Source organism: Coregonus clupeaformis, chromosome 17, assembly GCF_020615455.1.
Source record: "Coregonus clupeaformis isolate EN_2021a chromosome 17, ASM2061545v1, whole genome shotgun sequence".
NCBI classification, from domain to species: Eukaryota; Metazoa; Chordata; class Actinopteri; order Salmoniformes; family Salmonidae; genus Coregonus; species Coregonus clupeaformis.
Window position 1 is genome coordinate 15,495,182 of NC_059208.1, and position 13,239 is coordinate 15,508,420.

Consider the following 13,239-nt stretch of genomic DNA (forward strand, 5'->3'; position numbering starts at 1 on the left):
ATCAGTCCAGAGAGGGATCATCATTCAGCAACACAAAACGGCTTCATAGACCGGTAGGAGACACGGAACAGACGGGCTGCGGCCCAAATGTCACCCTGTTCTCTATATAGTGCAATACCTGTGCACTGTGTTGGCGAACAGGGTGACATTTGGGACGCAGCCAGGAATAGAGGGGAGGGAACCCAACTGATGGTATCCCCATACAGTCTGAGCATTGCAGTACATTTAGTTATTTGCGTAGCATTTGTAAAGCGTATTGGACAAAAAAGCACTCTGTATATTCCTGGGTCTTTATTTGACATAATTTACCCCACCGTGTAAAAACGCTGCACCATGTGGAGTCTGGGGATGGCGAACAGACATCATCAAGGGTTACCAGGAACAAGCGTTATCAAGAGCCTGAGTGCTGTCTTTGGTAGGCAATTGAACAAGTCATGTAGTCTACCACAGTACTATGAAGCCCTACCAGTCTAGTATCTCTCCTGACATGGTCAGAGAGACCATCTGAAATCTGTTTTTAAGTCTAGAAGACATGGAGATATGCAGACAATTTGAAAATAAAAGCAGTTTTTCTCTTTGTAAGGCACAATGAGTAATAACCAATGTATATAAACCCTGGATTGCTGACGCTATGTATTGGCCAATGAGATGCTTTGAAGCCACCGGTCGGCCATTTTGGCACTCCCCAGTAGCAGCAGTCCTCCAGAGGAATGAATGGAATTCTACAGTATTTCAATCAAATGTTTCAAGGACAACATGCATTGAAGTATTTGTTGTTGTTGTTGTTGTGGGGACAGTAACATTAATCTAAAAAAATGATACTTTAAGGAAAGTGTTATATATTTTTTTATTTCTATGTTTAGCTCACATAATAACTTAAAAGTATGCATTAAGGTGTCTGTAATAGAATAAATGTGGTAAAAACGGAAGTAGACATTAAATGCATTTCTTTAGCTTCCAAAATATTTTTTACAATAGTGAGGGAGTGCCAAGATGGAGGCACGGTGGATTCAACACAGCGCCCCCTACCAGTCATCTAGTGTATATATAAACCATTGGTTAGAACAGATAGAAAAGTTACTCTGTGAGGTGAAAGCTTCTTCAGCCTGAAAAAGAAAAGCAAAATTTCATTTTACTGAACGTTGAAAAATATTTGTTAAACAATTTCAAGGAACTGACTGATGGGTTGTGGTTATGATAATTAACCCTCAGCGTGATTCGTCCATCTTTGCGATGTTTAAACCATGGCCTTCCAGAGACCCAGCTCTACTTCTACCTAGCAACAGTACTCTGCTCCAGTACTTTGTCCCTCTCAGCTGGCCGTATATAGAATAGTTTGTCCCTCTCAGCTAGCCGTAGATATATAGACTACTACCAGGCTTTTAAATTCCTTCCAGCGGGCTAGTATCGAATTATAATAAATACACATCATCACTGAACAGAAGTGGCCTATTTATGAACTCATTTTAAAACTAAAAAGAATGGTAATTATACTATTGCCTGGTTCATATTCAAGTTCAACTTTGCGATTGAGAGCTTGAAGGTTCCTGTGTGTTGCATCCTGATCTCTAGCTTGACTGACAGTCTGCCCGGAGGTCAGTGGCACAGTGGTTCTCTTTCACTCCTGCTGTGAGGTGTGTTGTAGGGAGGGACAGCAGCCAGTCAGAACACTGCAATAGGGTCACATGACAGGAAACACCAGCATTCACCTTCCTGTTATTAACTAGTCTACTGACTGAGCTGAGGCTTCACTGCGCTTTCAACATTTCTGCTTTATTTATTTTCCACGCTTCTGAGGACAGAAATGTCCATTCAAAGCTTTTGTCTTCTGGAAAAATATACTGTGAAACCAAAAATGGTGGTGGTATGTCAGATCAGATCTCAGTCTGAATACAGGAGTTCTGGAGCAGGCTGGGGGGAGGGGCTTGCATCTGAATACAGGAGTTCTGGAGCAGGCTGGGGGGAGGGGCTTGCAGGTTGTAATTGTTCTCCTTCAGCAGCTCTCCAATGGGAAGTTCTCCTCCGCTAGTAGAGTCCCACTCTGCCTTTGCAGGACACACCTGGTTGATGTTCTCCTCTGCTATCAGACACAGAGGGGAGACTGACACCTCCAGACAGGAGCAGGGGGAGGTGGGGGAGTGGGGATGGGAGAGGACACCTTGGGGTGAGGGCAACGTCTCCAGCCGGTCCCCCTCTACTTCAGGCAGAGGGCTGACTGTGGTGAAGCGGGTGTGGTAGTCAGAGGAGGATCCATGGCTGCAGCTGCAGGACATCTTCATGCTCTCCAGGTCAGAGCCACCGCTGAACTCTGACAAGTGGGAGGAGTGAGAGTCGGCTACGGAGGGGAGAGAGCCGCTGAGGGAGGAGTCAAACTCTGAGGAGTTGGTGCTGTGCTGCTCAAGGAGCCGAGCGTCCATATCCTCCCTCCTCTCCTGGGTCTTAGAGCCTCCTTCTTTCTTCAGCTTGGACTTGGTGGTGCCATCCTGGCCCTCTGAGGGGCATCCAGAGGGGCAGGACCAGCTACAGCGCCCAGCGTGTCTCCCATCATCCATCCTGCTGGTACCACTGTGGTACCGTAGTTTACCGCCAGACTTACCAGGCTCTACGTCCACCTGCACCTCCATACTGGTCCCATCTCTACACAGGACACAACACACCATGAAACAGAAAGCAAGAGTCAAGAGGAAGAGATGTTTACAGGGTAAGACACAACTAGTCCTTTGTGGGGATATCATTGAACAGAAATGTTAACGTTTCCAAAGACATTGCCCTGACCTGTAGTTGAGAATGGATCCAGCCATTGCTTTGGTGCTAGCGTTGTCACTGATTGTCCCCAAGCTGAAGGTGGCTGACTCTCCACTGAGACTACACCTCTCCTTCTGAACATCAGCCTGCACCTCCAACCTGGAGCAGGGGGAGGGAGGGGAGGAGAGGAGAGGAGAGGAGAGGAGAGGAGAGGAGAGAGAGGAGAGGAGAGGAGAGAGGAGAGGAGAGGAGAGAGGAGAGGAGAGGAGAGGAGAGGGAGAGGAGAGAGAGAGGAGAGGAGAGGAGAGGAGAGGGAGAGGAGAGGAGAGGAGAGGAGAGAGGAGAGGAGAGGAGAGGAGAGGAGAGGAGAGGAGAGAGAGGAGAGGAGAGGAGAGGAGAGGAGGAGAGGAGAGGAGAGGAGAGGAGAGGAGAGGAGAGGAGAGGAGAGGAGAGGAGAGGGAGAGGAGAGGAGAGGAGAGGAGAGAGGAGAGGAGAGGAGAGGAGAGGAGAGGAGAGAGAGGAGGAGAGGAGAGGAGAGGGAGAGGAGAGGAGAGGAGAGGAGAGAGAGGAGAGGAGAGGAGAGGAGAGGAGAGGAGAGGAGAGGAGAGGAGAGGGAGAGGAGAGGGAGAGGAGAGGAGAGGAGAGGAGAGAGAGGAGAGGAGAGGGAGAGGAGAGGAGAGGAGAGGAGAGGAGAGGAGAGGAGAGGAGAGGAGAGGAGAGGAGAGGAGAGGAGAGGGAGAGGAGAGGAGAGGAGAGGAGAGGAGAGGAGAGGAGAGAGAGGAGAGGGAGAGGAGAGGAGAGGAGAGGAGAGGAGAGGAGAGGAGAGGAGAGGAGAGGAGAGGAGAGAGGAGAGGAGAGGAGAGGAGAGGAGAGGAGAGGAGAGGAGAGGAGAGGAGAGGAGAGGAGAGGAGAGGAGAGGAGAGGAGAGGAGAGGAGAGGAGAGGGAGAGGAGAGGAGAGAGGAGAGGAGAGAGAGGAGAGGAGAGGAGAGGAGAGGAGAGAGGAGAGGAGAGGAGAGGAGAGGAGGAGAGGAGAGGGAGAGGAGAGGAGAGGAGAGGAGAGAGAGGAGAGGAGAGGAGAGGAGAGGAGAGGAGAGGAGAGGAGAGGAGAGGAGAGGAGAGGAGAGGAGAGGGAGAGGAGAGGAGGGAGGGGAGGGAGGGAGAGGAGGGAGGGAGGGAGGGGAGGGAGGGGAGGGGAGGGAGGGAGGGGAGGGGAGGGGAGGGAGGGAGGGGAGGGAGGGAGAGGAGAGGAGAGGAGAGGAGAGGAGAGGAGGGGAGAGGAGGGGAGAGGGATCAGACCTTGTGTATTTTGCGAGGGAGACCTGCACATAGCCAGTCACAATACACACAATACCAGATGGACCTACAGCCACAACCAACCACCTGACAGTAAGGTCATCCTGCTGCCCAGCCTCTCATTAGTTGACCCTAACACTGACCTGTTGAGGTAGTTGACCCTAACACTGACCTGTTGAGGTAGTTGACCCTAACACTGACCTGTTGAGGTAGTTGACCCTAACACTGACCTGTTGAGGTAGTTTACCCTAACACTGACCTGTTGAGGTAGTTGACCCTAACACTGACCTGTTGAGGTAGTTTACCCTAACACTGACCTGTTGAGGTAGTTGACCCTAACACTGACCTGTTGATGTAGTTGATCTGGTCTTGGAATTCCCTCCAAGCCAACCTAAAACTCCAGGACCTGGTGTCACTAGAGGAGTTCAAAACACAAATAGATGAACAGGTTGTTGAGATGTGCAGTAGTTTCTAGTAGTCACCTGATGCTGGTAAGAAAGCATCTTGTGTACAGTACTGCTATGACTGACCCTGTAAAACAACACATTACACTGCACCTATCATACTACTATGACTGACCCTGTAAAACAACACATTACACTGCACCTATCATACTACTATGACTGACCCTGTAAAACAACACATTACACTACACCTATCATACTACTATGACTGACCCTGTAAAACAACACATTACACTGCACCTATCATACTACTATGACTGACCCTGTACAAATCCACCTATCCAGTGGATGTGACAAAAACATTTTTGGGGGCTTTTTAAAACGTCTTTCTGGCTTATGTGGTGTACATGTTAGTTCCGGGCAGGCGGCCGGTTACGGGCAGGATGTTTGTTGTATTGACGTCTGTCTGGGTGATGTCATGTGACCGTTTGTCTGAAACTGATGTGTTGATGCTGCTGTCTTGGTTCAGGTCTCTCTTGAATTTTTCTTTATCTCAACGACACTAACCTGGTTTAATAAAGGTTCAATCAAATAAAAAGTACTGACCTGTTTAGGTAGTTGACCATGGCGCTGCCAGACAGAGAGCCGGTGATGCTGGCCCCAGCCAGCGCCATGGTGGAGGCGTTCTCACTCAGGTTGTCCCTCATGGCGCCCATCCGGTCCACGTGGCTCCCGCTGGCACTCAGACTGCTGGTCATACCCCCCACGCTGCCCTCTCCGATGCTGGGGTTGTTCCTCGTGTCCGCCACAGAGGTCGTGTCTGAGGAGACAGGGGAGAGAGGAGGAGTTCATCAGAGACGCCCCCCCAGAGCAGTGGTTTCCAACTCCAGTCCTCCAGTACCCCTAACAGCCAAATTCCAGTCCTGGAGTTGGGCTGTTGGGGGTACTGGAGGACTGGAGTTGGGCTGTTGGGGAGGACTGGAGTTGGGCTGTTGGGGTACTGGAGTTGGTCTGTTGGGGATACTGGAGGACTGGAGTTGGGCTGTTGGGGATACTGGAGGACTGGAGTTGGTCTGTTGGGGATACTGGAGGACTGGAGTTGGGCTGTTGGGGATACTGGAGGACTGGAGTTGGGTTGTTGGGGGTACTGGAGGACTGGAGTTGGGCTGTTGGGGATACTGGAGGACTGGAGTTGGGGCTGTTGGGGATACTGGAGGACTGGAGTTGGGCTGTTGGGGATACTGGAGGACTGGAGTTGGGGCTGTTGGGGATACTGGAGGACTGGAGTTGGGCTGTTGGGGATACTGGAGGACTGGAGTTGGGGCTGTTGGGGTACTGGAGGACTGGAGTTGGGCTGTTGGGGTACTGGAGGACTGGGAGTTGGGCTGTTGGGGATACTGGAGGACTGGAGATGGGCTGTTGGGGATACTGGAGGACTGGAGTTGGGCTGTTGGGGATACTGGAGGACTGGAGATGGGCTGTTGGGGATACTGGAGGACTGGAGTTGGGCTGTTGGGGGTACTGGAGGACTGGAGTTGGGCTGTTGGGGAGGACTGGAGTTGGGCTGTTGGGGTACTGGAGTTGGTCTGTTGGGGATACTGGAGGACTGGAGTTGGGCTGTTGGGGATACTGGAGGACTGGAGTTGGTCTGTTGGGGATACTGGAGGACTGGAGTTGGGCTGTTGGGGATACTGGAGGACTGGAGTTGGGCTGTTGGGGATACTGGAGGACTGGAGTTGGGCTGTTGGGGATACTGGAGGACTGGAGTTGGGCTGTTGGGGTACTGGAGGACTGGAGTTGGGCTGTTGGGGTACTGGAGGACTGGAGTTGGGCTGTTGGGGTACTGGAGGACTGGAGTTGGGCTGTTGGGGATACTGGAGGACTGGAGATGGGCTGTTGGGGATACTGGAGGACTGGAGTTGGGCTGTTGGGGATACTGGAGGACTGGAGTTGGGCTGTTGGGGTACTGGAGGACTGGAGTTGGGCTGTTGGGGTACTGGAGGACTGGAGTTGGGCTGTTGGGGATACTGGAGGACTGGAGATGGGCTGTTGGGGATACTGGAGGACTGGAGTTGGGCTGTTGGGGTACTGGAGGACTGGAGTTGGGCTGTTGGGGGTACTGGAGGACTGGAGTTGGGCTGTTGGGGTACTGGAGGACTGGAGTTGGGGGTGTTGGGGTACTGGAGGACTGGAGTTGGGGCTGTTGGGGGGTACTGGAGGACTGGAGTTGGGCTGCTGGGGGACTGGAGGACTGGAGTTGGGCTGTTGGGGGTACTGGAGGACTGGAGATGGGGCTGTTGGGGATACTGGAGGACTGGAGTTGGGCTGTTGGGGTACTGGAGGACTGGAGTTGGGGCTGTTGGGGTACTGGAGGACTGGAGTTGGGCTGTTGGGGGTACTGGAGGACTGGGGTTGGGCTGTTGGGGTACTGGAGGACTGGGAGTTGGGCTGTTGGGGGGTACTGGAGGACAGGAGTTGGGCTGTTGGGGTACTGAAGGAGTTGGGCTGTTGGGGTACTGGAGGACTGGAGTTGGGCTGTTGGGGTACTGGAGGACTGGAGTTGGGCTGTTGGGGGTACTGGAGGACTGGAGTTGGGCTGTTGGGGGTACTGGAGGACTGGAGTTGGGCTGTTGGGGTACTGGAGGACTGGAGTTGGGCTGTTGGGGTACTGGAGGAGGGCTGTTGGGGACACTGGAGGACTGGAGTTGGGCTACTGGAGGACTGGAGTTGGGCTGTTGGGGTACTGGAGGACTGGAGTTGGGCTGTTGGGGTACTGGAGGACTGGAGTTGGGCTGTTGGGGTACTGGAGGAGGGCTGTTGGGGTACTGGAGGACTGGAGTTGGGCTGTTGGGGGTACTGGAGGACTGGAGTTGGGCTGTTGGGGTACTGGAGGACTGGAGTTGGGCTGTTGGGGTACTGGAGGACTGGAGTTGGGCTGTTGGGGTACTGGAGGACTGGAGTTGGGCTGTTGGGGTACTGGAGGACTGGAGTTGGGCTACTGGAGGACTGGAGTTGGGCTACTGGAGGACTGGAGTTGGGCTGTTGGGGTACTGGAGGACTGGAGTAGGGAACCACTGCTCTACACTATTGAAAAACAAAGAGGATAGGATGGAGACTTTATTGTCAAGGCTTCGGCAGCAAGGCCTTTCTCTTGTCGGTTCACTGCATTCTATGGCCTTTGCAGATCTTCTAGAAAAGATGTCAAACCCTTAGACAACAGACAACTGGCAGAACATTCTCCTCCTTTAGAGAGTCCAGTCACAAATAGTCAGCTCCCACAACTGATTCAGACTAAACACATGAGGTTCCTCATGTGTGTGTGTGTGTGTGTGTGTGTGTGTGTGTGTGTGTGTGTGTGACGTACCAGTAGCTTGCGCCCCACTCCTTACGTTCATCTCGTTCTCGTCGTCAAACTCGATGCGGACTCCTTTCCCGTTACCGGCGGAGACACCACAGCCTCCGCTGCGACACAGAGAGATGGGCACCACGCCGTACACGTACGCCAGCATGATGGGCACACCGATGCCTGGACACACACACACAGACACACACAGAACGTGAACCACCTCACACCCTCAGGAGGGACAGTAGACAACAACCAGAGGCCACTGTGTCTCCTAACAGCACCGTTAGTCACTACTTCCTCATCTTAACAACCAGAGGCCACTGTCTCCTAACAGCACCGTCAGTCACTACTTCCTCATCTTAACAACCAGAGGCCACTGTGTCTCCTAACAGCACCGTCAGTCACTACTTCCTCATCTTAACAACCAGAGGCCACTGTGTCTCCTAACAGCACCGTTAGTCACTACTTCCTCATCTTAACAACCAGAGGCCACTGTCTCCTAACAGCACCGTCAGTCACTACTTCCTCATCTTAACAACCAGAGGCCACTGTGTCTCCTAACAGCACCGTTAGTCACTACTTCCTCATCTTAACAACCAGAGGCCACTGTCTCCTAACAGCACCGTCAGTCACTACTTCCTCATCTTAACAACCAGAGGCCACTGTGTCTCCTAACAGCACCGTCAGTCACTACTTCCTCATCTTAACAACCAGAGGCCACTGTGTCTCCTAACAGCACCGTTAGTCACTACTTCCTCATCTTAACAACCAGAGGCCACTGTGTCTCCTAACAGCACCGTTAGTCACTACTTCCTCATCTTAACAACCAGAGGCCACTGTGTCTCCTAACAGCACCGTCAGTCACTACTTCCTCATCTTAACAACCAGAGGCCACTGTGTCTCCTAACAGCACCGTCAGTCACTACTTCCTCATCTTAACAACCAGAGGCCACTGTGTCTCCTAACAGCACCGTCAGTCACTACTTCCTCATCTTAACAACCAGAGAACACTGTGTCTCCTAACAGCACAGTCAGTCACTACTTCCTAATTTTAGTGTATTAGAGAAAAAACATAGAACTCAGTTTGAAAGGAAACTAATGATTTAACATAAGGTGAACTTCAATGAAAAATGCAGCAATGGTAAACAATAACAAATCAATAAGCTGGGCACAAACTCTCTTAGCTTTATGAGTCTCTCAGACAATCATCGGCCAACCTTGCCAGACAGGAAGCTACAGTTGTTCAGTGCTACAGGTTGTCAAGGAAAACAGAAGTGTTGTTCCCAGCCGGGGAAGCCACAAAGCTTGTGGTCAGTAGTATTCTTGGTGTAAAGCTACATAGTAAAGTGTACTGACCGACAGTGACCGCTGCCACCACGGGGGACACGATGACAGACACAGAGTGACAGACAGGGTTAACACCAGTCACATGCTGGTAGATTTTGGTATTGGCTAGTAGAATGTGTATTCTTACCAGCCACATTGGCAGGTGGTCACACAGAGCATTTGGGATCAACAAAAAAAAAAGCCCACATGCAAAATAATAAAAGAACATGTTTATGTGTGTGTTGTTTTAACATTACATTTATCTTCGGAAGAAAATGTGGCTGGTTAAATTTGGGCATCCACCAGCCACTGCGTTAAAGTTAATTTCCTTCCCTGCAGACAGAGGGAAGTGTACTGACCGACAGAGACGGCTGCCACCACAGGGGACATGAAGACAGACAGAGGGAAGTGTACTGACCGACAGAGACGGCTGCCACCACGGGGGACATGAAGACAGACAGAGGGAAGTGTACTGACCGACAGAGACGGCTGCCACCACGGGGGACATGAAGACAGACAGAGGGAAGTGTACTGACCGACAGAGACGGCTGCCACCACAGGGGACATGAAGACAGACAGAGTGACTCCTCCTGCTATCACCAGGTTCCTCCTGTGAGGAGAGATGTCCTTCCCTTCATAGCGGTTATGGATCTGAGAGACAAACAGACGGGTTAGAGGTCAGGGGTTATGGATCTGACAGACAGACAGGGGTTAGAAGTCAGGGTTTATGGATCTGACGGACAGACAGGGGTTAGAGGTCAGGGGTTATGGATCTGACAGCCAGACAGGGGTTAGAAGTCAGGGTTTATGGATCTGACGGACAGACAGGGGTTAGAGGTCAGGGGTTATGGATCTGACAGACAGACAGGGGTTAGAAGTCAGGGTTTATGGATCAGACGGACAGACAGGGGTTAGAGGTCAGGGGTTATGGATCAGACAGACAGACAGGGGTTAGAGGTCAGGGGTTATGGATCTGACAGACAGACAGTGGTTAGAGGTCATGGATCTGACAGACAAACAGGGGTTAGAGGTCTAGGGTTATGGATCTGACAGACAAACAGGGGTTAGAGGTCAGGGGTTATGATCTGACAGACAAACAGGGGTTAGAGGTCAGGGGTTATGATCTGACAGACAAACAGGGGTTAGAGGTCAGGGGTTATGATCTGACAGACAAACAGGGGTTAGAGGTCAGGGGTTATGATCTGACAGACAAACAGGGGATAGAGGTCAGGGGTTATGATCTGACAGACAAACAGGGGTTAGAGGTCAGGGGTTATGGATCTGACAGACAAACAGGGGTTAGAGGTCAGGGGTTATGATCTGACAGACAAACAGGGGTTAGAGGTCAGGGGTTATGATCTGACAGACAAACAGGGGTTAGAGGTCAGGGGTTATGGATCTGACAGACAAACAGGGGTTAGAGGTCAGGGGTTATGGATCTGAGAGACAGACTGGGGTTAGAGGTCAGGGGTTATGGATCTGAGAGACAGACTGGGTTAGAGGTCAGGGGTTATAGATCTTCTTTAACCGGTATTTTGACAGGGAAGTCCTACTAAGACTAGGGTCTCTTTTCCAGATGAGCCCTGCATAAACACAACCAATACATACAGTACACTATGCAATATACACTATTACAAAACATATTAAAACATACAGTGCATTCAGAAAGTATTCAGACCCCTTCCCTTTTTCCACATTTTGTTACGTTACAACCTTATTCTAAAATGGATTGAATAAATACAAATCTTCATCAATCTACACACAATACCCCATAATGACAAAGCGAACAGGTTTTTATAAATTTTAGCAAATTTATAAAAAATAAAAACAGGTACCTTATTTACATAAGTATTCAGACCCTTTGCTATGAGACTCAAAATTGAGCTCAGGTGCATCCTGTTTCCATTGATCATCCTTGACATGTTTCTACAACTTGATTGGAGTCCACCCGTGGTAAATTCAATTGATTGGACATGACTTGGAAAGGCACACACCTGTCTTTATAAGGTCCCACAGTTGACAGTGCATGTCAGAGCTTAAACCAAACCATGAGGTCGAAGGAACTGTCCGTAGAGCTCCGAGACAGGATTGTGTCGAGGCGCAGATCTCGGGAAGGGTATCAAAAAATGTCTGCAGCATTGAAGATCCCAAGAACACAGTGGCCTCCATCATTCTTAAATGGAAGAAGTTTGGAACCACCAAGACTCTTCCTAGAGCTGGCCGCCCGGCCAAACAGAGCAATCATGGGAGAAGGGCCTTGGTCAAGGAGGTGACCAAGAACCCGATGGTCACTCTGACAGAGCTCCAGAGTTCCTCTGTGGAGATGGGAGAACCTTCCAGAAGGACAACCATATCTGCAGCACTCCACCAATTAGGGCTTTATGGTGGAGTGGCCAGACGGAAGCCACTCTTCAGTAAAAGGCACATGACAGCCACCAAGATTGAACTCTTTGGCCTGAATGCCAAGTGTCACGTCTGGAGGAAACCTGGTACCATCCCTACGGTGAAGCATGGTGGTGGCAGCATCATGCTGTGGGGATGTTTTTTAGCGGCAGGGACTGGGAGACAAGTCAGGATCGAGGGAAAGATGAACGGAGCAAAGTACAGAGAGATTCTTGATGAAAGATTTCTGCTCCAGAGCGCTCAGGACCTCAGACTGGGGCAAAGGTTCACCTTCCAACAGGACAATGACCCTAAGCACACAGCCAAGACAACGCAGGAGTGGCTTCGGGACAAGTGTCAATATCCTTGAGTGGCCGAGCCAGAGCCCAGACTTGAACCCGATCGAACATCTCAGGAGAGACCTGAAAATAGCTGTGCAGCGACGCTCCCCATCCAACCTGACAGAGCTTGAGAGGATCTGCAGAGAAGAATGGGAGAAACTCCCCAAATACAGGTGTGCCAAGCTTGTAGCGTCATACCCAAGACGACTCGAGGCTGTAATCGCTGCCAAAGGTGCTTCAACAAAGTACTGAGTGAAGAGTCTGAATACTTATGTAAATGTGATATTTCAGTTTTTGGATTTTTAATACATTTGCAAACCTGTTTTTTCTTTGTCATTATGGGGTACTGTGTGTAGATTGATGAGGATTTTTTAAAATTTAAATCCATTTTAGAATAAGACTAACGTAACAAAATGTGGAAAAAGTCAAGGGGTCTGAATACTTTCAGAATGCACTGTATTAAGAAAAATACATTTATCAACATAGAGGTCTCTGATCATTACTCTGAACTGACTAAGGGGGACCAGAACATCTCATTTCAGAGATCTCTGTGAGTTGTTCCACATAAAGGGCCCCAAAAAAACTAAAAGCAGCTTTACCCAACTCTGTAGAGACAGAGACAGGGTTAGAGGTCAGGGATTATGGATCTGACAGACAGATGGAGGTAATGGGTAAGGATCTGACATATGGGGGTTAGAGGTCAGGGGTTATGGATCTGACAGACAGATGGAGGTAATGGGTAAGGATCTGACATATGGGGGGGTTAGAGGTCAGGGGATTATGGATCTGACAGACAGATGGAGGTAATGGGTAAGGATCTGACATATGGAGGTTAGAGGTCAGGGGTTATGGATCTGACAGACAGATGGAGGTAATGGGTAAGGATCTGACATATGGAGGTTAGAGGTCAGGGGTTATGGATCTGACAGACAGATGGAGGTAATGGGTAAGGATCTGACATATGGAGGTTAGAGGTCAGGGGGTTATGGATCTGACAGACAGATGGAGGTAATGGGTAAGGATCTGACATATGGGGGTTAGAGGTCAGGGGTTATGGATCTGACAGACAGATGGAGGTAATGGGTAAGGATCGACATATGGAGGTTAGAGGTCAGGGGTTATGGATCTGACAGACAGATGGAGGTAATGGGTAAGGATCTGACATATGGAGGTTAGAGGTCAGGGGTTATGGATCTGACAGACAGATGGAGGTAATGGGTAAGGATCTGACATATGGGGGTTAGAGGTCAGGGGTTATGGATCTGACAGACAGGGTTAGGTCAGGGGTCACTGTACTGTGAGGAGTACCATGACTCTAGACTTACTAAAAACACATTGCATGAGTGATGCAGTGTTTGGCTATTGGCTAGCTCTGGCTACATCTATTGGCTAGCTCTGGCT

The 13,239-nt window shown here is 50.3% G+C and overlaps 1 protein-coding gene across 1 annotated transcript in view; it reads right to left on the reverse strand.

Annotated features, from left to right (window-relative positions):
* Positions 1–816: 816 nt before the first annotated feature.
* Positions 817–13,239, reverse strand: part of LOC121585961 (E3 ubiquitin-protein ligase RNF19A) — an 86,682-nt gene continuing 74,259 nt past the window's right edge. Inside the window, 5 exon segments of the mRNA XM_045226118.1 lie at positions 817–2,637; positions 2,776–2,904; positions 5,050–5,263; positions 7,808–7,969; positions 9,652–9,766. Of these exon segments, the coding sequence (XP_045082053.1) occupies positions 1,875–2,637; positions 2,776–2,904; positions 5,050–5,263; positions 7,808–7,969; positions 9,652–9,766 (1,383 nt within the window). The 3' untranslated portion in view covers positions 817–1,874.